The sequence below is a fragment of the Phyllobates terribilis genome, unplaced genomic scaffold (assembly GCF_046119375.1).
Source record: "Phyllobates terribilis strain yellow unplaced genomic scaffold, ASM4611937v1 Scaffold_17__1_contigs__length_24005725, whole genome shotgun sequence".
In the NCBI taxonomy this organism is placed as follows: Eukaryota; Metazoa; Chordata; class Amphibia; order Anura; family Dendrobatidae; genus Phyllobates; species Phyllobates terribilis.
The window spans coordinates 13,521,486-13,546,209 of NW_027362777.1; the positions used below are offsets into that span (position 1 = coordinate 13,521,486).

At 45.2% G+C, this 24,724-nt stretch overlaps 1 protein-coding gene across 1 annotated transcript; it reads left to right on the top strand.

The window, feature by feature from the left end:
* Window positions 1-1,343: 1,343 nt before the first annotated feature.
* LOC141176094 (uncharacterized) lies at window positions 1,344-24,205 on the top strand. The gene is made up of 7 exons (XM_073660083.1): window positions 1,344-1,399; window positions 19,264-19,413; window positions 19,543-19,722; window positions 19,806-19,929; window positions 20,013-20,110; window positions 20,295-20,385; window positions 22,939-24,205. Exons 2-7 carry the CDS (start codon window positions 19,336-19,338, stop codon window positions 24,060-24,062), a joined length of 1,695 nt encoding a protein of 564 aa, XP_073516184.1. The 5' UTR covers window positions 1,344-1,399; window positions 19,264-19,335; the 3' UTR covers window positions 24,063-24,205.
* The last annotated feature ends 519 nt before the right edge of the window (window positions 24,206-24,724 follow it).

The following is a 24,724-nucleotide window of genomic DNA, read 5'->3' on the forward strand; positions in this document are numbered from 1 at the left end:
CGGCTCCGCTCCCCACGCCTCGTACACGCGCGGATCTGCTCCGCACGCCTCGTACACACGCGGCTCCGCTCCGTATGCCTCGTACACACGTGGCTCCGCTCCGCACGCCTCGTACACGCCCGGCTCCGCTCCGCACGCCTCGTACACACACGGCTCCGCTCCTCACACCTCGTACACGCCCAGCTCCGCCCCGTACACCTCGTACACACAAGCGGCTCCGCTCCCCACGCCTCGTACACGCGCGGATCTGCTCCGCACGCCTCGTACACGCGGCTCCGCTCCGTACGCCTCGTACACACGCGGCTCCGCTCCGCACGCCTCGTACACACGCGGCTCCGCTCCGCACGCCTCGTACACACACGGCTCCGCTCCTCACACCTCGTACACGCCCAGCTCCGCCCCGTACACCTCGTACACACAAGCGGCTCCGCTCCCCACGCCTCGTACACGCACGGATCTGCTCCGCACGCCTCGTACACACGCGGCTCCGCTCCGTACGCCTCGTACACACGCGGCTCCGCTCCGTACGCCTCGTACACACGTGGCTCCGCTCCGTACACCTCGTACACACACGACTCCGCTCCGTACGCCTCGTACACACGCGGCACCGCTCCGTACGCCTCGTACACACGCGGCTCCGCCCCGTACACCTCGTACACACGCGGCTCCGCCCCGTACACCTCGTACACACGGCTCCGCTCCGTACGCCTCGTACACACATGGCTCCGCTCCGTACGCCTCGTACACACATGGCTCCGCTCCGTACACCTCGCACACACGCGGCTCCGCTCCGTACACACACGGCTCCGCTCCGTACACCTCATACACGCGCGGCTCCGCTCCGTACACCTCGTACACGCGCGGCTCCGCTCCGTACACCCCGTACACACGCGGCTCTGCTCCGTACACCTCGTACACACACGGCTCTGCTCCGTACACCTCGTACACGCGCGGCTCCCCTCCGTACGCCTCGTACACGCGCGGCTCCCCTCCGTACGCCTCGTACACACGCGGCTCCGCTCCGTACACCTCGTACACACGCGGCTCTGCTCCGTACACCTCGTACATACGCGGCTCTGCTCCGTGCACCTCGTACACACGCGGCTCCGCTCCGTACACCTCGTACACACACGGCTCTGCTCCGTACACCTCGTACACACGCGGCTCTGCTCCGTACACCTCGTACACACGCGGCTCTGCTACATCCACACTGTAAACCCCTCCTGACCCCACACATAAACTTCAGCTCATCCAGCACCATGACAACCAGCACAGCAGAGTCCTGCATCCACTGAGGCCCCTGATCATGTGACCCCTGACTCCTCCCCTCCTGTGACCTCATCACAGCTCCTGTGCGCACAGAGCAGCCATATATGTGGTGGCGGCTCTGCAGGTGGAGGTATGTGGAGACCCCATTACTGGGCGCAGGGGGCATTAACCCCTTCAGCACGGAGACTCTTTTGGGGTCTTGTGTTGCCCCTTTATAAGAATCATAAGGTTTTTGTTCTGTTTCCTGTAATAGATACATACGACCCAACTATGGAGACAGGAAGGGAGGAAACATATTGTCCTCATAGTACAGGACCCCTTTACTGGCCCCACAGTGTAATGCCCCCATTATGCCCCTTATGCAGGATGTATGATGCGCCCACACAGTGTAATGCCCCCATTATGCCCCTTATGCAGTATGTATGATGCCCCCACACAGTGTAATGCCCCCATTATGCCCCTTATGCAGTATGTATGATGCCCCCACACAGTGTAATGCCCCCATTATGCCCCTTATGCAGGATGTATGATGCCCCCACACAGTGTAATGCCCCCATTATGCCCCATATGCAGGATGTATGATGCCCCACACAGTATAATGCCCCCATTATGCCCCTTATACAGTATGTATGATGCCCCCCACAGTGTAATGCCCCCATTTTGCCCCTTATGCAGGATGTATGATGCCCCCACACAGTGTAATGCCCCCATTATGCCCCTTATGCAGGATGTATGATGCCCCCACACAGTATAATGCCCCCCATTATGCCCCTTATGCAGTGTGTATGATGCCCCTTATGCTGGATGTATGATGCCCCCACACAGTGTAACGCCCCCATTATGCCCCTTATACAGTATGTATGATGCCCCTCACAGTGTAATGCCCCCATTATTCCCTGTATGCAGGATGTATGATGCCCCCACACAGTATAATGCCCCCATTATGCCCCTTATGCAGGATGTATGATGCTCCACACAGTGTAATTCCCCCAATATGCCCCTTATGCATTGTGTATGATGCCTCCACACAGTGTAATGCCACCATTATGCCCCTTATGCAGGATGTATGGTGCCCCCACACAGTGTAATGCCCCTTATGCAGGATGTACGATGCCCCCACACAGTGTAATGTACCCACAGTACCGCCTGAGGTCATACAGTTAGAATAAGTCCTGAGGTTTTACAGTTGGAATAATCCCTCTAGAATTGGTTTTACCTTTGCCTGCTCCCCTATATGTATACCCTCGAGCATGTATATGACGCGCCCCCTGGGTCGTGGGGTACTCGGTGCCCGGCCGGTCGTTGCTAGGGGAGATGTCACAGTGGTGGTGACCCGGTCCATGACCCAGGGCGGTCAATAAAAAGGTGATAATTTACAGGGGATTTATAGTTTTTATATAAATGTTCATGACGCCACCTGTGGTATGCGGCTAAAGGGAGCCGCCGCTGCGGAGCAGGTCCTCTGGAGCTGTTGTTAATGCAGCTGAGTTGGTTTAGCTCTCCACAGGTAGACCTTAGCTCCAGGGCTGTGCTGAGATGTTATAGATGTTGCAATTGTGGTGCGGTGTAGTGCAGGGGGTGATGGCGCAGCAATTATTTCTCAGAGACAGCGGGGTGCAGTCTTCAGGGTTTACTCACAGTTGTTAAGTTCCTCAGGTTACACTTTCCGGATTACAACCACCCACGTCGTGCTGCTTTCACCGGACAGGGGTTCAGCAATCCCTCAGGTATTTCAAGAGTGCCTGACAGGACCCCGTTCTATATGTCCTTCTCAGCCGTCTTCCTGCGCTGGTGTGTGACCCACTACTCGGTAGCGTCAGCCCTCCCTGGGAAAAGGTGTACTCGGACGGCGGGCCAGTGTTTGTAGGGGTGGATGCAGTCGCGGCCTTGGCCCTGTCCGTGCCCAGGGCGCACACATTAAAAATATGGGCTTTAGTGGAAGAGTGGTTATTTGTCGACTACGCCACCTGTGGTTTCTGGTGAGTACCACCAGCGCTGCAGCAGTCCTCTAAGGCCGGTGTTTTGGCTGCCAGGATGTTATAGCTCCCCGCAGGTGGAGCTAGGCCTCAGGGCAGGGTAGAAGAAGTGCAGTGCAGAGGAATGGTGGTCGCGGTGCCGCGCAGAAATGAGAGAGAAGAGGCGGTGTATGAAGTCATCCAGGTTTTTACTCACGGTAGACTTGTTTTCAGCCACAAAGCTTCTCTTTGTTCCTCACGGCATACTGCGGCCACCAGGATGGGGTTCAGCACACTCCGGGTAGCTCGGCTGCACCAGACAAAACCCCTGCACCGGAATGTTCCTCTCTCCTACCGTACTAGAACCGCCTCGTGCCCCATTAAAGTCCCGTACAGGTACTGCAATGTCCGTTGAAGGTGACTTCTAGCACCTGGACCGCCTAAGTCCTTTATTGGTGACTGGAGTGTAAACATGGCTCAAGGCTGGGGTCCCTCTGGATAGACGCAGATTAAAGGAATACAGGTGGTGACTCCGCTCCGTCCGTATTCCCCCTGGGATCCACTTCAGCCTCCGGACTTTTCTGACAGAGACATGGAGTACAAAGTCAGATAATCGGGGACCGGTACCCCCTTTTGCGGCGGGAGTCTCTCTGACCCAGTCAGAACAAGGGTAGCCGGTGGCGACTCCGCTCCGTCAGCACCCGTTGAGATCCTTTCGCCTGTGGAGCTCTTTTCCTCTGCTCCCCTCCTAGGCCCTCTTACTTGGACAGAGTTTGCTGTGACTCAATTCTGCCCAAGTCCCCTATCTCAAGGCCTGAGACCGGGCATCGCAGCCTCCTGAGGCATCTGCAGCTTGTACTGTCTGGCTCCTCCAGGGAACTGCGACCAAAGACCCTGTATTAAAGATGGACTCCATATTTATATGGATCCATTGGTGTAACCGTAAAGTGCTTCCTCCATCCTCACTCACTAAGATTCCCCCTACTTTTGGTTCCCCCCATACTCCTCCATTCAGGACCGGGGCAGCACATTATGCTCTAAACCCCCTTCAGAATGGGAGTGTGTAGTGTGGATGTGTGGTGGGGTCCGGTGTGGTGCTCCATCCTTACCTCGGAGAGGAAGTACCACACCTCTTTCCATGAGGTGCAGTACACCTGTGGTGACTGAACCCTCAGGGGTGCCACACTGGCGCTCACCCTCCTTGCCCTGAGCCTCGCCAAACAATGTCCCAAGCCGGTATCCTCGGATCTTTCTGGGCAACCTGGAGTTCCCTGGATCCTATGTGGTTACCTTTTTGGCGACTTGAGTGCGGATGTGGCAACTGCACCCTGAAAGTACAGAAGCCTCCGGTTTCTAGTTGAACTTTGTAATTGTCACTAGTTAGGGGCCGGTCCCCTCTGCGGCTCGATCCCTCCACCGCCTGGCAGATTCGGGCGTACGGGTGGCCTCCAGCACTGCCCGTACCCCTGGGATCCCTTCCTCGTTCCTGGAGCCTTCCTCCTGCTCCTCTCCTCCTCAGTCTGTCCTGGGCCTCTCTCTAGGCCCTCCTCCTGAGCCGAGCACCTGCAGAGCTCCTGCTCCCAACTCTTCCTCTCAGACTGCTCTGACTGACTGACCTGTCCTTTCAAGATGGCTTCACTCTATATACTGTCCTAACAAGTGCTCATCTGAAATTCTTCCTCCACCCACACCCACTACATGGTTCCCCCTATTTTGGTCCCCCCCACTCCAGCCAGGGACAGGGCTCAGCAGGAAGCGCGACGAATCTTGCCCCTCCTGCTGGTCTGGAGTAGTGTAGTGTTGGATGCAAGTGTTTGGGTCCTGGGCAGCACTCTATCCTTACCTGAGAGTGAGATACCACACCTCTGGGTGAGATGCAGTACCTCTGTGGCGACTGAACTCGCAGGGGCGCCACATATACATGCATGTAGGGGAGCAGGGCTTTCTAGATATCGAGGCTTTGTACACTAATATACCGCATGAGGATGGTATCAGAGGAGTAAGACATTTATTGAAATCGAGATCAATGGAGTGTAGCAGACATAATGACTTCATGGAGAATCTTCTAAAATTCACTCTTACTCATTACGTATTGCTTTTTGACAGGAAGTACTTCCACCAGCTCAGGGGTACTGCTAACCTATTCCTGGGCTGGTGGGAGGAATCCACAATATTCAAGGATGATCATAAGTGATGACATCCATATATTGGGGTATGATACAAATATATTGACTACATTTTTATCATCTGGTCAGGGACGAGTGAACAATGTTTTGAATTTGTCAGGGAACTCAATATCCATAGAGTGGGCCTGAGATTTATATCAGAGTTTAATTATTACCAGTTGCCGTTCTTGGATGTACTAATCAAGAAAGATTGGGATGGGACCCTAAGAACACACATCTACCATAAACCTTCAAGCACTAATAAACTATTGAAGTGGGATAACCACCAACCCATCTCCATAAAAAGAGGAATACCCAAGGGCCAATTTTTATGGTTGAGAGGGTACTGCTCTAATGTCACAGATTTTAATATACAGGCAATAGACCTGAACATCAGATTCAGGGAAAAAGGGTACTCACGGAACATTTTGGATTTCACATCGTTTGCAGAAAAATGGGAGAGCCAAACGCTCCTCCATACCAATCCATGAGACTAAGAAAAATATTGGACTACACGAGTAAGAAAAACTTATGACAGAGTGACTGTATCTTTCATATCCTCAGAAAACACTGGGATATACTTGTGACTATCCCGGACCTGAGGGTGCTGTGGGATCTATTCCTACAATAACTTTCAGAAAGGGTCGGTCCATTAGGGACCATTTAGTGCATAATTTCTATAAAAAACCTGCACCCAAGGGGACTTGGCTAGATAGAGGAATCTGCGGTTTCTTTAGATTTGAAGGACATTGTACATGTAATTGGATGAGACCATGTAAATGTTTCTTGAGCTCCTCCATGGTTGAAATCTTTTTTCCAGTGGGATTATTCGAACTGTAAAACCTCAGGACTAGTATATATGGTCACATGCACCTGCCCCCTAGATTATGTAGGCAAGATCAAGAGGGAGTCTAGGAGGAGGTTGGGGGGCATTTGGGTGATATATGCCATGGTTGGGAAACCCCATTAGCGAGAGACATGAACAGTGTACATTGCGGTGAAACCGGAGACATCTCCTTTTGTATCATTGTGGTTGTTAAACCCAATGTGAGAGGAGGAGATCACAATAGATGTATCCTCAAAAAAGAAAGTGAGTGGATTGTTAGGGGCCAGTGAATCCAGTCTAAGGGACTCAATGAGCAAATTTCCTATGCCTGTTTTGTGTGAATACAGACCCATTCTGGATTATATTTTTGGATTGTATACTCTACCCATTGCTACTTGGTTCCCTGTGAATGGGGTTTACATATTGTTGTACTTCATCTAGATATCTGAGCTTCTATATCTGAATTATTACTTATCAATTATATTCCACTTATACTATTTCATAATTAACAAGTGTGGTGATCCTTGTGTATCTCTAATTGTGCAATAGAGGGGAAATTTGACCATTTAGGAATATACTGTGGGCTCTCATCCCATATTTTTTGTAGTGATAAAGTAGACCTACATGCTTATTGCATGATGGGAGAATGTGCAATACTTGTTTTTAGTCTCCCATGACGCTGATCTCAGAGATAGAAAAATCCTATGTTGGTGGAATGCAATCCAAAACCATTATGCGCTCTGGTGTGGAACGCATGCTTCCGAGACTGTGATGCACTCCGGCATGGAACGCACATGTCCGGGCACCTTTTGTGCTTTCTGCCCGCCCCTCTCCGTTGTTTTGTGCTGAATTTTGGGGAGTACTTGAGAATTTATTTTTGTTCCATCTGTCTTTAGTTGATCCCACTGATACATCAGATAAGTCCTCAGAGAATTTTAATTAGAGGAACCCATGGACACTTTAGGATTTGTGAAGCTGACCTCCGCTCTCCTCTATTTCCTTTGAATTTATTGTGTGACCTGTATTTCATAACAGTAGCTCTTGGTTTGTTTCATTTCTATGTGTAAATTGAATTTGACTCGTAGTCTTTGATATCTCTTTCAAACTTAGTTTTTTTGATGTCTGAGATCCTTCCTCCAGACTTTGTAAATTCTTTTGCATATTTTGAGTTTTGTATCCAATAAGGCTTCTACACTAGGCCGAATACTTTCAACTAGTTATTTTCAAGAAACAATTATCAAACGCAATGTGACTTGGTTATCCTATAAGTTTTTTTTTTAAATGTGGACATTCATCCTGTAAAGCATGCAACTATGTTTATAAAACCGACACCTTTGAAGAAAACCTAATGGGACAGCAATTTGCAATACACAATTTCATCAATTGTAACACTATAGGGGTCATCTATTTAATAGAGTGTATAGAGAGTTAACTACAATATGTGGGATGCACGTCAGGTCCGCAAAAAACTATATTAGCAGACAATTATCCGACACCATCAATCCCACAACATTAAACGTGTCTGTGGTTTCAAGACACTTTTCACAAAAACATAACGCGGGTGCTCGGGTTCAACATATTGCGGATCGGATAGACAGATTGCTGGGTGGAGCTGGGGAAAACCCACCGTTCATGGTACACATTGGTACTAATGACAAAGTTAGAGGGAGGTGGAAGGTCCTTAAAAATGAGTACAGGGAAGCTGAAGACCAGGACCTCAAAGGTGGTGTTTTCACAAATACTGCCGGTGCCACCTGCGTCTTTCTCCACCTGCGTCACTAGAAAGTCGTCGGGAGCTTAGGGAGATAAATCAGTGGCTTAGAAATTAGTGCAGGAAGGAAGGGTTTGGGCTCATGGAGAACTGTGCCGATTTCGCGGTTGGCTACAGGCTCTACGGTAGGGATGGGTTGCATCTCAATAGGGGAAGGTGCAGCTTTGCTGGGGGAAAAAATGGTCAGACGGATGGGAGAGCTTTTAAACTAAGATCTGGGGGGAGGGTAGTCATGCTTATAAGGGGTTAGATAGACTAGACAGAGTGGGAGAGTAGGGGGGGCTGGGATAAGCAAGGAAAGTAAGGAGTTGAGTAGGAAATTTGCTAATTGTATTAAATGTCTGCTAGCAAATGCAAGAAGTCTTGCAAACAAAATGGCTGAACTGGAGACTCTTATGTCGGTCAGAGAATACGATGTGGTGGGTATTACAGAAACCTGGCTGGATGAAAGCCATGACTGGGTGACAAATATAGAGGGATACACTACATTTAGAAAGGACAGGAAAGAGAAAAAAGGTGGAGGGATGTGTATTTTCGTAAGATCCAACTTAAAATCTGTGCTCAATGACAACATTGCGACAATGTAGAGTCAATTTGGGTAAATGTACATGGGGATGGCAATAATGGAAAGCTGCTAAGAGGAGTTTGCTACAAGCCTCCTAATATAGCTGAACTTCTAGAGGATGAAATGTTAGAACAAATTAAAAATGCAGCAAATAATAATAGGGTCCTTATTATGGGGGATTTTAACTATCCAGATTTTCATTGGGACATAGAATCTTTTGTGCTAAAAGCTGCAAATTCTTATCCACAGTTCAGAACAATTACCTCTCTCAGTTGGTAGATGAACCAACCAGGGGAGGTAATCTGCTGGATCTGGTGCTGTCAAATAGACCAGATACAATTTCAGATCTAGAGGTCCGGGAGCATTTGGGAAACAGCGACCATAATATGATAAGTTTCAATGTAATATTTAATAAAACATTTCAAAACGAAAATGCTAAAACCTGGAACTTTAGGAAAGCTGATTTCAACAAATTAAGGGAAGAGCTTAATTGTGTAGACTGGGACCATATCATGGTAACTGGGAATACCAAATGTAAATGGGTCATGTTTAAGGAAATACTACTAGATTCCTGTAGAAAATTTATACCCTGGAATAAAAAGGAACCAGGAATAAAAAGAAACCATTATGGATAAATAAGACAAAAACAAAGGGCATTCAAAATCTTGAAGGCCGAGAATACTGAAATAGCATTTCAGTAGTATAAAGACCTAAATAAGAAATGTAAAAAAGAAATCAACCTAGCAAAATTATCTACAGAGAAACAAATTGACAGGGACATTAAATTCCCAAAAATGTTATACATACATCAATAAGAGTAAATCAGATGGTATTAGCCCCTTAAAAGACAATAATAACAAGATAATTATAGAGGACAAAGAAAAGGCTGAGATATTAAGCAGACACTTTTCATACGTGCTCACCTTCAAACAGTCTGTTTCAGGGTTCTTTCAAGAGGGCAAAAATCAAAGTTCACCTCCTAATATAACTAATTTAACACAAAAGAAGTACGCCTGCGTCTGAGCAAATTAAACATTGTCAAATCCCCTGGACCAGATGGTATTCATCCACGGATACTGAGGGAATTGAGCTCAGTAATTGACAAACCGCTGCATCTCATATTCTTAGACACTCTTGTAACAGGGGTAGTGCCACAGGATTGGAGGATAGCTAATGTGGTACCGATATTTAAGAAAGGTAAGAAGGTGGATCAAGGTAACTACCGTCCAGTAAGTCTGACATCAGTAGTGTGCATAGTTTTTGAGGGCATCATAAGAGATGACCTGCAGAGATATATTGCAGAGAATAATATAATAAATGATAATCAGCACGGATTCATGAAAAATAGGTTGTGTCTAACCAACATGTTGGGGTTCTATGAGGGGATAAGTGGAAATCTGGATGTTGGTAATGCGGCTGATGTGATTTACCTGGACTTTGCAAAGGCATTTGATACTGTACCACATATACTGAAGCTACAGAAGCAATGACTTGGGGGAACTATATGTAGATGGTTGAGGAATTGGCTAAATGATAGGAAACAAAGAGTCGTCATAAATGGTACATTCTCTAAATAGGACATAGTCAGCAGTGGGGTGCTACAGGGATCTGTGCTAGGACCAATTCTCTTTAACCTCTTTATTAATGACCTTGGGGATGGGATTGAAAGTAAAGTGTCAGTTTTTGCTGACGACACCAAACTATGTAGGATATTAAAATCTGATCTTGACATTACGATATTGCAGAACGATCTGGATAAGATGACTGAATGGGCAAACACTTGGCAGATGAGGTTTAATGTAGATAAATGTAGAGTAATGCACCTAGGATGTAGTAATCCTAATGCTGCATATACATTAAGTGGGAGTATACTCGGGACTACAGAACAGGAGAAGGATTTGGGTATTCTAGTTACAAGTAAGCTGAGCAGCAGTGCTCAATGTCAAGCAGCAGCCGCAAAAGCAAACAAGATTTTAGGGTGCATAAAAAGAGAAATAAAATCCTGCAATCCCAACGTATTGTTACCCCTTTATAAATCACTGGTGAGACCACATCTGGAATATGAGATCCAGTTTTGGGCTCCACATTTTAAAAAGGATATTCAGAAAGTAGAGTCAGTTCAAAGGTGGACAACTAGATTATTATATACAGTGCTGGCCAAATGTATTGGCACCCCTGCAATGCTGTCAGATAATACTCAGTTTCTTCCTGAAAATGATTGCAATCACAAATTCTTTGGTCTTATTCTCTCATTTAATTTGCTTGCAAGGAAAAAACACAAAAGAAAATGAAGCAAAAATCAAATCATTGATCATTTCACACACAACTCCAAAAAAGGGCCGGACAAAAGTATTGGCACCCTCAGCCTAATACTTGGTTGCACAACCTTTAGCCAAAATAACTGCGAACAACCGCTTCCGGTAACCATCAATGAGTTTCTTACAATGCTCTGCTGGAATTGTAGACCACTCTTCTTTGGCAAACTGCTCCAGGTCCCTGATATTTGAAGGGTGCCTTCTCCAAACTGCCATTTTGAGACTCTCCACAGGTGTTCTATGGTATTTAGGTCTGGACTCATTGCTGGCCACCTTAGAAGTCTCCAGTGCTTTCTCTAAAACCATTTTATAGTGCTTTTGGAAGTGTGTTTTGGGTCATTGTCCTGCTGGAAGACCCATGACCTCTGAGGGAGACCCAGCTTTCTCACACTGGGCCCTACATTATGCTGCAAAATTTGTTGGTAGTCTTCAGACTTCATAATGCCATGCACACGGTCAAGCAGTCCAGTGCCAGAGGCAGCAAAGCAACCCCAAAACATCAGGGAACCTCCGCCATGTTTGACTGTAGGGACCGTGTTCTTTTCTTTGAATGCCTCTTTTTTTTTCCTGTACACTCTATGTTGATGCTTTTTCCCAAAAAGCTCTACTTTTGTCTCATCTGACCAGAGAACATTCTTCCAAAACGTTTTAGGCTTTCTCAGGTAAGTTTTGGCAAACTCCAGCCTGGCTTTTTTATGTCTCAGGGTAAGAAGTGGGGTCTTACTGGGTATCCTACCATACAGTCCCTTTTCATTCAGACGTCGACGGATAGTACGGGTTGACACTGTTGTACCCTCGGACTGCAGGGCAGCTTGAACTTGTTTGGATGTTAGTCGAGGTTCTTTATCCACCATCCGCACAATCTTGCGTTGAAATCTCTCGTCAATTTTTCTTTTCCGTCCACATCTAGGGAGGTTAGCCACAGTGCCATGGGCTTTAAACTTCTTGATGACACTGCGCACGGAAGACACAGGAACATTCAGGTCTTTGGAGATGGACTTGTAGCCTTGAGATTGCTCATGCTTCCTCACAATTTGGTTTCTCAAGTCCTCAGACAGTTCTTTGGTCTTCTTTCTTTTCTCCATGCTCAATGTGGTACACACAAGGACACAGGACAGAGGTTGAGTCAACTTTAATCCATGTTAACTGGCTGCAAGTGTGATTTAGTTATTGCCAACACCTGTTAGGTGCCACAGGTAAGTTACAGGTGCTGTTAATTACACGAATTAGAGAAGCATCACATGATTTTTCAAAGGGTGCCAATACTTTTGTCCACCCCCCTTTCTTAGGTTTGGTGTGGAATTATATCCAATTTGGCTTTAGGACAATTCTTTTTGTGTTTTTTTCATTGAAGACAAATTAAATGAAGAGAATAATACCAAAGAATTTCTGATTGCAATCATTTTCAGGAAGAAACTGAGTATTATCTGACAGAATTGCAGGGGTGCCAATACTTTTGGCCAGCACTGTAGGATAGTAGACCTCTCATATGATGAGAGGTTGAAAAAGTTGAGCTTGTTTAGCTTAGAAAAACGACGCCTCAGAGGGGATCTCATCTACAGGTATAAATATATGTGTGGTCAGTACAAAGGTCTAGCACATGACTTATTCCTTCCAAAAATATCAAATAATTTGGTCCAGAATCTGATAAATTAGTCAGAGACCAAATTTAATTCAGCAAACATTAAATTTTTATTAATAAAATACACAGACACAAAATAGAAAAGAGATAAAAAGCACCTCCATGCTATGAGGGATCAACCACTGCATATATATGCCTAATATTATATGTATATGGTATAAAATTAATATTATACTTCCATAAAGTGCTAAAGTGCAAGCTGTGAGTTAAAGATATCCTAACAGTGCAAAATGCAAAACATGGTGTAACAAGATGATAAACATACCACAGAGCAGCTATATTGCAGGCACCAAGGTTGTGCAGCGTCCTTGGGGTTGAGGGACGCTGCACAACCTTGGTGCCTGCAATATAGCTGCTCTTTGATATCATTATGCATGGACAGCCACCAAAAAAGTCTGGCAATGGCTTTCCATGTAGCAGTAACCCCAGGATGACCACTTAAGACGGAATCATGAAATTCTTGTAACACACACAATCTTAGGTACACAGGCATAAATGATTTAGATCCTGGAGTGGTGGGAGGAGCCAATGACTGGGCGTTATGGATCTCCTTTTCCAATTCTGAGGTTACCATAGAAACTACAATACCCTGAGGAATTATGGAGGATGGAGGTACTGAAGGAGAAACTGAATTGAGACTACGAGATAATGCGTCAGCTTTCACATTCTTAGACCCCGGTCTGAATGTAATGCCTCTGTGGGAGTTTATCTTTTAGCTCATTCAATGTAAGCTACATTCTTGTGATCAGTGACCACAGTAACTGGATGAACCGCTCCTCCAAAAAATGCCTCCATTCCTCAAAGGCTAATTTTACAGAAAATAACTCACGATTCCCAACATCATAACTTCTTTCCGCCGGCGAAAATTTTTTAGACAAAAAAGCCCATAGACGCAAGTTAGTCAGTGTTTTGGACCCCTGCGACAAAACCGCCCCCACTCCGACCTCCGAAGCATCCACCTCTACAATGAATGGCTCTTTGAGATCCGGTTAGATCAGAATGGGAAGAGACATGAAACACTCTTTTCATGTTTCAAAAGCCCTGATAGCACTCTGTGACCACACCTTGAGATTTGCCCCCTTACATGTAAGGTCAGTAAGAGGTTACACAATCTGAGAAAACCCCTTCATAAATTTCTTACAATAGTTGGCGATTCCCACAAAATGCTCCAAAGGCTTGAGATCACAAAGCTGAACCCAGTCAATTATGGCCTGTACCTTCCAAAAACACATTTCTCTAATTTAGCACACAAAGAGTTCTCCCTTAATCTTTGTAACACAACAGGGACATGTGCATTTAATAACCCAAATGGCATGACAAGTAGTGTTGAGTTAACTTGTTTGTCATTTAAAAATTGTGTTCGTGTGCAGGGTCCCGACTTGTTCGCGCCAAAAAATTGGCTCCGAAATGCTGAACAAATTCGCTCAACACTAATGACAAGGTTTTCAAACAGACCCTCAGACCTTAAAAACTAATCACCCTCCCGGATGCGTATCAAATTGTAAGCCCCTCTAAGATCAAGTTTAGAGAACACCATGGCCCCCAGAAGCTGATTATATAGGTTGTGGATGAGTGGAAGTGGGTACGTATTTTTAACCATGATTTTGTTGAGTTCTCGGAAATCAAGGCAAGGACGGAGACCCCCATCTTTCTTTTATACATAGAAAAAAGCGGCAGCTACCGGAGAGGAGGAAGGACAGATATGACCCTTCCGTAAACTTTTGTTAGCATATTCTTGCCCATTCAGACCCAGACAAATTGTAAAGGAGAGCTTTAGGCAATTTGGCACAAGGAATAAGATCAATAGCACAATCATAAGGATGATGGGGAGGTAGTATCTCCGTCTCTTTCTCCAAGAACACATCTCCAAAGTCCTTCAGGTACCCCGGCAGACCCTTCAGACTAGAGGAGCATATTTGTACAGTTTTTAGCGATTTCTTGGAACAATTAGGGCCACATTTAACAATCTCCCTCTGACACCAATCAATAACAGGATTGTGAATCTGCAACCATGGAAGCCCTAGTACCAACCCAACAGGTAAATTATCCAACACAAAACATGAGAAGGATTCAAAGTGGAGTGCTCCCACTTGAAGCGTGAAATCCACTGTTACCTTCTTGATCAAATTCCTAGATAATGGTGTCTTGTCAAGGGCGAAGATTTGCATGGGTCTTTCTAAACTAACTGTCCCTAACACTAACTTCCGAACCAGTCCCGAATCAGTAAAGTTAGCAGCAGACCCACAGTCAATGAAAGCCAATGTTGATAACACCTGGTTCTCAAAGCATAACACTGTATTTATCAGTACTTTAGAAGAAAAAGGTACCTGGGAGTCTGGGTGACCTCCTTGGCCATCACCCACACTCAGACGTTCTCCTGATGGTTTGCTAGCCTGAGGGCTAGTAGGGCAATTCTTGAGAAAATGTCCAGAGAGACCACAGTACAGGCAGTCTGAGATCTTGTCTACGTCTACAACACGAAGATTGGCAACTTTAATCTCCAATGGCTCCACCTCCGGTAAATGGACCTGCTCCGGGGATATATAATGGGCAGCTTGGTGTTCCTCATGTCTCTCATGGATTCTACAGTCCATTCGTATGGCCTGGGTCATGGCCTCCGCCAGGGAACAAGGCGCTTCATGGAGGACCAGGGCGTCCTTAAGGGTTTTGGAAAGGCCTTTGTGGAACTGGCACCTGAGACCTGCATTGTTCCACAGAACTGCAGTGGACCACTGCCAGAACTCAGTACAGTAGTCCTCAGCTGTGCGACGCCTTGAACCAGGTTTATGATCTTAGCCTCAGCGACCTGGATCCTCTTGGGTTCGTCATATGTCAGTCCTAAACTGTCAAAGAAGGCGTCAACAGAAAACCGTTCTGGGGCTTGTGGGGACAAGGAAAATGCCCAGGTCTGAGGGCACCCTTGCAGAAGGGACAGGATTATTCCCACCTGCTGGAACTCTTCCCCTGACGATCAGGGGCGCAGGGTAAAAAATAACCTACAGCTCTCCCTGAAGACCCTAAACTGGTCTTTCTCTCCAGAAAATTTATCAGCGAGGTCTAATACAGATTCCGGAGAGACCAACTGTACATCAGAGGGTACTAACGTCACAGCCACTGCCGACAGCTTCAGCACGCCCCTGTACAAGCGGAGCAAAACCGCAGGTGCGGTGAACATGCAGAGCAGAGCAAAACCGCAGGTGCGGTGAACAAGCAGAGTGGAGCACAAGCGCAGGTGCGGTGTACAAGTGGAGCAATACCGCAGGTGCGGTGAACAAGCAGAGCGGAGCAATACCGCAGGAGCGGTGAACAAGCAGAGCGGAGCAAAACCGCAGGTGCGGTGAACAAGCAGAGCGGAGCAAAACCGCAGGTGCGGTGAACAAGCAGAGTGGAGCACAAGCGCAGGTGCGGTGTACAAGTGGAGCACAAGCGCAGGTGCGGTGTACAAGTGGAGCAATACCGCAGGTGCGGTGAACAAGCAGAGCGGAGCAAAACCGCAGGTGCGGTGAACAAGCAGAGCGGAGCAAAACCGCAGGTGCGGTGAACAAGCAGAGTGGAGCACAAGCGCAGGTGCGGTGTACAAGTGGAGCAATACCGCAGGTGCGGTGAACAAGCAGAGCGGAGCAAAACCGCAGGTGCGGTGAACAAGCAGAGCGGAGCAAAACCGCAGGTGCGGTGAACAAGCAGAGCGGAGCAAAACCGCAGGTGCGGTGAACAAGCAGAGCGGAGCAAAACCGCAGGTGCGGTGAACAAGCAGAGCGGAGCAAAACCGCAGGTGCGGTGAACAAGCAGAGCGGAGCAAAACCGCAGGTGCGGTGAACAAGCAGAGCGGAGCAAAACCGCAGGTGCGGTGAACAAGCAGAGCGGAGCAAAACCGCAGGTGCGGTGAACAAGCAGAGCGGAGCAAAACCGCAGGTGCGGTGAACAAGCAGAGCGGAGCAAAACCGCAGGTGCGGTGAACAAGCAGAGCGGAGCAAAACCGCAGGTGCGGTGAACAAGCAGAGCGGAGCAAAACCGCAGGTGCGGTAAACAAGCGGAGCAGAGCGGAACCACCGGAGCGGTGAACAAGCAGAACAGAGCAGAAGGTGAAGGCAGACAGGACAGGGCTCTGTTCACATGGAACAGACTGGAAAATACAGGAAGATGGTTTGAACACAGGAGGTAGATATGGAGGCAGGGAAAGGGGACAAGCAGAACCAGATACACACAAGGTACTTACAATGAAGTAGCGAGTGGACACAAAACTCACAAACAGAAGTACAGAAGTTGGAGTTAGGTGCAGGTTCAGACACTGCAGGCAAAGGGAAGGTACGAACATAGAAATAAGTAATGGGCTAGGACACTGTTCAGACAGGAACTGAACCGAGAACAAGATACAGGAACGAGCCTGGGAACTCAGCCCCCAGGGTGGCGGAAACAGACTAGAAGTCAGAGATACAGGTAGCGGCCCTGCGTACTCGGCCCCCAGGGTGGCGGAAACAGACTAGAAGTCACAGGTACAGGAAAAGGCCCTGGGTACTCAGCCCCCAGGGTGGCAGACAGACTAGAGTCAGGACAGGACCTGGCACCTCAGTTGCAAAAGACAAACTGAGTGAAAGTGTTGCTCAGGCACCTCCTACTGGGTGGAGGGGGTTTAAGTATCCAGTGACTCACAGCAATAGGCTGGGGACGCATTAGGACTGTGCACACAGTAGCTATAAGAAACAAGCAGAAAGCCGCACCGACGCCCTAAGCAATCAGACAAGAGACATGGACACAGCAGGTAATGGAGCAAAGAGTGCAGCATGGACTGACAGGTAAGATTGCGGTCTTGCATGGTGGGAGGTGGTGCACCATGCAAGCACGCCGCCAGGGATATTTCAACCAGATTGGACCACCAAGCTGTCAATCAAAGTACCGACAGCTCCAGCACGCCCCTGTACAAGATTGGACAGCTGAGCTGTCAGTAACTGCATCCCAGACACAGTGAGGGGTGAAACTGTGACAATTATCATTTTCTTCCATACAGTACAGAGTCAAATTGTCTGAGAAGTACTCAGTAATCAATGGACACCCAAGTGTTTGAAAGGGAAGGATATAAAAGTATCACAGAGACTCACATGTTGCCAACCATGAATAAGCATTGGTTTCATATGTGGGCATTTGGTGGTATGCCATCACAACAGTTTTTATGAATTTACAATAAATGTGAGGTTTTAACAATATAGACAATACTGGAGAATTCATCTCTCCTCCTTTCTCTACTTGAAATGTCCCTGACCAGGGCGGTTCCATGTGGTGATCTTCAGACAAAGTGCATTGAATAAACAGTGAGCTTACCTCCCTCTTCATTTTCCCATTATATGCATGTTTTCCCTATAGTGACGAATATTTATTTTTGCTAAAACTGTGATATTTTCACTTTAAAACTTTTTTTTAAACCTTTTTTTATAAACTTTTTTAAACAACTCTCATTAGTGCGATCGTACAACATACAAGCCTTTTATTTCTCAGGTGATGCACTGTACTACTGTTGTTCCATGTATTATCACTTGTCAGTGTAATAGTAACGGCCCCATACAGATGAGATACGTTTTGGCTGAACGGTCATTTGGCAGACAGCTATCTCTCCTGACTCCCCCATACTCACAAATATTCCAGCTTTCCTGTGGTCTGTATGACTGACTGCATTTGTAGTCAACCAAAACCCCCAAAATCAATGCTTTCATGCAACTTTAGTCTAATATTTAAGGGTGGCGTTAAAAAGTAACTTATTGGACTCTGCCTCTGGCCTGGCCTAATAGACTTTCGTACATTGCAGGCCCAGAAACCATTATTAAACATTTAAGTATTGTAGGAACTAGGCAGCCCCATACTATTGAGCATTTGGGGAAGAAGGGACATTGGGCTGAACTCTGTCACACCTTAGATGCCATGTTTGCTTTTCGCAGGAGCAAGTGGTTAAGCTGCCAGGGATTTTGTTGCAGCCGCATCTGTGCCATCCTTACTGTGTACATGTATGTTCTGGTGCCCAAAAGAGTTCATATAAAAACAAAAACCCCAAAAAATGTTTAACGTGTTAAGAAATAATAAAATGTGTTTTCTGCTTTTTGCATGTTTTTTCTTTTTACAAGAATTGTTGGTGACAATTTTCTTTTGAAACATTTTAATATCTGCTTTTTTTTTTTTCTCTTGTAATATTGGAAAGCCTAAGGCCAGAAATAAACTTCATAATACACTGTACACGCAGACTTTGGTATCAAATAATTGCTGTCCGCAGTGTTTGTGCAATCAAAACAGCTTTTATAAAAGCCTCAAACTTCTGTGTGTGAATCAGACATGAGCTGTAACTTGATAGAAGATTACAGTCTGGGGAAGACGGGAAACATTCATACAGACAGCCGGTGGTGATGTGTTCAATGACGGTTTGTGGCTAAATATGTTTTTAGAGCTGTAGTAGAAGATGTTGCCTCATCATGTAGTTATTTCTCATGTCACGTGAAATGAATATCTCCTGCAGTATTGCTGATGCCAATTCCAGTGTCGAAAAATGAGACGAGAATTAGTGGTATGGAAGATAAGTCTATGAGAAACGTATTCAGCTGCAGACTCCGAGGAAGAAATTGCTTGTTGTCTGTGGCCTAAAATATAAAGGTTTTATTACTAGATGTAAAGAAAAAACTAAATACTATAAAATAATAAATATCCTTATATGTTTCCCCTCATTATCTCCAATAGTTGTATTATACCAACAGGATTTTTATCTTCTACTCATTCAGGTATCTACAACACCGAATCCTCTCAGTGGAGATCTTCTATATAAGAATATTTTCCTGATTTATCCATCAAAGATGGATATGGACAGGGACAAGATGGCGGAGAGGATATTACACCTCACCCTAGAGATCCTCTTCCGGCTTACTGGAGAGGTGAGAGATTCTGATGACGTCACATTACATCATTCTTATCTATGGGAATAACAGATGGACAGAACTGGAGAGGTGAGGACTCTGGAAATGTCTGTAGTGAGATTTATTAATGTGTCTCTCCATAACCAGGATTACACAGTAGTGAAGAAGACCTCTAGTGAGCGCTGTCAGGACCCTGTGTCTGAGGGATGGGGAAAACCCCTGAGACTAATCACGGGGCCTCCACCTCACCCCATTATACATGAGGATATCAATGACCAGAAGATCCTAGAACTCACCTACAAGATGATTGAGCTTCTGATTGGAGAGGTGACATTACTGGGAATGCTGGGACATTATACAGTAACGCTAAGAAGGGATCGGGGAGATGACAGTATCAATGTATGTGTCAGGTTCCTATAAGGTGTCAGGATGTCGCCGTCTATTTCTCCATGGAGGAGTGGGAGTATTTAGAAGGACACAAAGATCTGTACAGGGACGTCATGATGGAGATTCCCCAGCCTCTCACAACACCAGGTAAATGACAGGACTAAATACACACGGCCTACAATTATCTGTATGAAAATAATTAATTCAGTCCCTGTATGTGTTTCCTCCAGATCGATCCAGTAAGAGGACAACACCAGAGAGATGTCCCTGTCCTCTTCTTCCACAGGACTGTAAACAAGAAGATCCCAATGTTCCTCAGGATCATCAGGTAGATGGAGAGAAGGTGTCATGAGATCTCCCCTATGATGTGTAGACGGCTGTGAAGGTTTTGTGCTCAGTCTTGTTTTATCCACCAGTATTTATATTTGTGTAATGAGAACGGTGGAGATGACGGGATTAGAGCTGATTATAGATGGGACTTCTCCATCTGACTTTTATAATATTTGTTCCAGAGTGAAGATCAGACCCATATTAATGCTACAGCGACATATATGACGGGTGATGAGCGTTGTAAAGAAGAGATTCCTACATATGACTACCCAGGTGAGTAGTAACCACTAAATGCAAAGAAGTTACTGATTCTTCTCAGTCACCCGCTGTGGCTGCTTTATCGGTAGTGTAGTCCGGCCGTATCACAATCGTGTGATCACCATTTTACCGCTCGACCACAACATTCTCCTTTATCCGAAAATGTTCAAATTACTTTGTGAAATCGTGAAAGCCCTTTTCTATAGAACTTACAACCTGGAGGATCTACCTACCCCCTGGGATTAGAAGACACTGTTCGTTACCTGCCCAAATCTGTAAACTACAAAGCCAAATGACAGCATACGTAGAATGTGCTGACAAGTTAGAAAATCACTTGAAGAAAAATATTATGATGGGTCTGTAAGAGAAAGCGGAGGGTAATGATGCTGTTGGCTTCCTAGATCCCTGATATCTTATTGGATGAATCTACCTTCTCTCCCTTCTGTGCTGCTGAATGTGCTCATATGGTACCTACAAGACACTGTACAATAACAACAGAGTTTCCCTTTATCCTGACTTTTCAATTTCTTTTTAAACCAACTAACTTCAAACAGGATTGTGATAAACTATACAGAAAACATTACACCTGTGCCATGATATATCTCTAAGCTGTGCGTGGCTGATGGCTGTGATATACATTTATTCACGTCTGCAGGAGATGTTGGCTCGAGCCCTGGTTTCATGGATTCTCTCCACGTCATAAATTCCATTATGTTTTCAATCCTAAGGAATTCAGATTACTGCACAATCTCTCCTGAAATGGGGGCGCTAATACTTTCTCTACTCTTCTGGTCAGAATTCATCGTAGCTCCAATGGTTTATCATAAATGAGTGCAACTCCAGTTTAGTGTTGGATTTCTCCCTTCATACATACGTTGTGTTAGAACCCTCCTGTTTGTTTTTCCATCTTGTGTTTTGCAGTCACGTGACCATCTGCCTTTATATTCCAGCTCCGCCCTTTTGGCTGTGGTGGACTTCATTGTTTTTTGACTGTTTTGCTGGCCAGGTGCTTCTGTGCCTATCTCTGTCAGTTCGCTTGGTCCTTTTGGGCCCTCTAGTACCTTTTTGTCAGTTTATCTTTTTGTGTTCTGCAACAACTTTCTCTGTTCAGGAGGTGTCCCATTTTTGTTCCAGTCCTTAGTTCTTTTAGGGACCCCTTACCTTTATTCTATAGGTCTCCATTCAGACTAGCCTAGGACTAAGGCGGGTCCGTTCGCTAGGAACAGGCAGCCCCCTACATCGTAGGGATTCAGCTTAGTCTTATTGTAGGGAAAGCTTTCCCCTTCTTTCCTTAGTACTTGTTGCAGATCATAACACGTTGTTGTTGGGGATGTTACATGTTTTTATATTCTTTCTTTTTTTTACAAGTTCATTCTGTATGATAGTTTCATTGTATTGGGATCGTCCTTCCTCACTTATGTGACTCTGTAACTCCCTGGTAGCCTTTCAAAAAGATCTCCATTGCCTCTTCCAAATGCCCGAGATCTAAATTTAAGACACCTCAGCTCTGCACTATTCTAAAAAATTGTCTTTGAATGTCTAATATTTCTTCTTGAAACTCATCTGACAGAAAATATTGTCCCTTACGATAGTTTACATTGCCGAGAGCCACCGAGCCCCATACTCTAATTACTCCCATCACCAGCGCCGCCTGCAGAATGAGTAAGGCGGCTCCTGGTGACAGAAGCAGATTCACAGGATCAGATCCCAGAGGAGATGGGACAAACCATTTGCAGAAGCCCTAATATTACAAAATGTCAGAAAACTAGGGCAGTAGAAATCCCCATAAAGTGACTTCATTTTGGAAATTACAACCCTCAGTGAAATAATCTATAGGAGTAGTGATTATTTTGACTACACAGGCACTTTCCGAAAATTAGCACGCAGTGGATGCTGGAGCGTAAAAATTGCATATTGGCCATTTGATTACCCAACACATAGTGCCCAGATTGTGCTCCAGGACACATACACTGTAAATTAAGTGGGTTCTTCTCACTATAGTAATGCCAAATACATGGATGCTAAATGTGGTTTGGTCACACTGCAAAGCTCAGAAGCGATGGTGAGATTTGACTTCGGAAAAGCAGATATTGCTGGATTGGTTTATGGAAACCATGTTCCATATTTTGGAGGCTGAATGAACAAACAGTTGGACACCACGCTCTACTGGTTCATCCTATGAGGTTTTCTATTAGACTGTGAACTGTCATTCTATCAATAACTTGCCATTTCTACAGACATTTTAAGTACAATTAACACAAGAATCCCATAGAAAAAGAAATAAAGATTGCATACCACTTCTAAATCAATCTAAACAAACAGATCCCTGGGCTACATGCTAGTCCAGGAAAATGAAGAGATATATGCTCAAGTTTAAATATTCCTCTATTTTTTAGATTTGTGTCTAATAAAATAGATTTTTAAACTTGAGCATATATCTCTTCATTTCCCTGGATTAGCATGTAGCCCAGGGATGTGTTTGTTTAGACATTTTAAGTAGAAATGTTCAAAAATATAAATTTCAAGGATATTTTATTCAAAATTAGTAATTGTTTTTTTTCTTGGCAGATGACTGTACCAGGAGGTCAGAGGGACAGGAGATTTTTAAATCGAATGATCTTGAGATCCCACAGGATACAATTGAAGTGAATATCATTACTCCAGATATACCATCATCCCTTCAAAGCAAAGATCTATCATCTAATTCTATGAAACACATCCTGTCTTCTGATTCATTACCAACTACTAAGGAAAATCAAAATAAAATAAGCATTACAAAACGAACTGCTCCTAAAGCAAAGAAGTCATTTTCACTTTCAGAAAATGGAAATAGTTTTACTTTCGAGAAGTCTATTATTCTTAAACATCAAAAACAACACTCAGCGGACAATAGATTTTTTTGCACCAAATGTGGAAAATGTTTTAATCAGAAATCCGTTTTTGTTAATCACCAGAGAACTCACACAGGGGAGAAGCCTTTTTCATGTTCAGAATGTGGGAAATGTTTTAACCGGAAAGCGCATCTTAATAACCACCAGAGAACTCACACAGGGGAGAAGCCATTTGTCTGTTTAGAGTGTGGGAAATGTTTTAGCCAGAAATCAGATTTGATTAAGCACCACAGAACCCACACAGGGAACAAGCCTTTTTCATGTTCAGAATGTGGGAAATGTTTTAACCAGAAAGCACATCTTAATAGCCACCAGAGAACCCACACAGGGAAGAAGCCTTTTTCATGTTCAGAGTGTGGGAAATGTTTTAACCAGAAAGCGCATCTTAATAGCCACCAGAGAATTCACACAGGGGAGAAACCTTTTTTCTGTTCAGAATGTGGGAAATGTTTTATCCAGAAATCAGATCTTTTTAGACACAAGAGAACTCACACAGGGGAGAAGCCCTTTTCATGCTCAGAATGTGGGAAATGTTTTAATCGTAAAATGATTCTTGATAGCCACAAGAGAACTCACACAGGGGAGAAGCCTTTTTCTTGTTCAGAATGTGGGAAATGTTTTAACCGGAAAGCGCATCTTAATAACCACCAGAGAACTCACACAGGGGAGAAGCCATTTGTCTGTTTAGAATGTGGGAAATGTTTTAATCGTAAAATGATTCTTGATAGACACAAGAGAACTCACACAGGGGAGAAGCCTTTTTCTTGTTCAGAATGTGGAAATGTTTTAATCATAGAATGATTCTTGAAAGTCACAAGAGAACCCACACAGGGAGAAGCCCTTTTCCTGTTCAGAATGTGGGAAATGTTTTACAAGGAAATCAAGTTTGATTAAGCACCAGAGAACCTACACAGGGGAGAAGCCCTTTTCCTGTTCAGAATGTGGGAAATGTTTTAACCAAAAATCAGTTTTGGTTACGCACCAGAGAACCCACACAGGGGAGAGGCCATTTTTATGTTCAGAATGTGGGAAATGTTTTAACCATATATCACATCTTAATAAACACCAGAGAACCCACACAGGGGAGAAGCCTTTTTCCTATTCTTTTTTTTTAATCCAATAAATTTTTATTGAGATTTTTTCATTAGTTTTTTTTTTTGACAAAACATCCCAATCCTGGTATGCATGGCACTCCATCCCTCATCCTGGTATGCATGGCTGCCTCATCACCAATCCTGGTATGCATGGCACCACTCATCCATCCCCAATCCTGCCATGCATGGCACCCCATCCCTCATCCTGGTATGCATGGCACCCCATCCCTCATCCTGGTATGCATGGCCCCCTCATCTCCAATCCTGGTATTCATGGCAACTTTTATCCCAAATCTGAAATACATGGCACCCCTCATCCCAATCTTAGTATGCATGGCTCCCTCATCCCCAATCCTTGTGTGTATGGCA

Bases quoted from the DNA above. Each gene is read 5' to 3' on its own strand.
- LOC141176094 (XM_073660083.1), top strand. From the start codon at position 19,336: ATGGATATGGACAGGGACAAGATGGCGGAGAGGATATTACACCTCACC. The intron at 19,930-20,012 runs GTAAATGACAGG...TGTTTCCTCCAG, and splicing joins CCAGCCTCTCACAACACCAG to ATCGATCCAGTAAGAGGACA. The intron at 20,111-20,294 runs GTAGATGGAGAG...TATTTGTTCCAG, and splicing joins ATGTTCCTCAGGATCATCAG to AGTGAAGATCAGACCCATAT.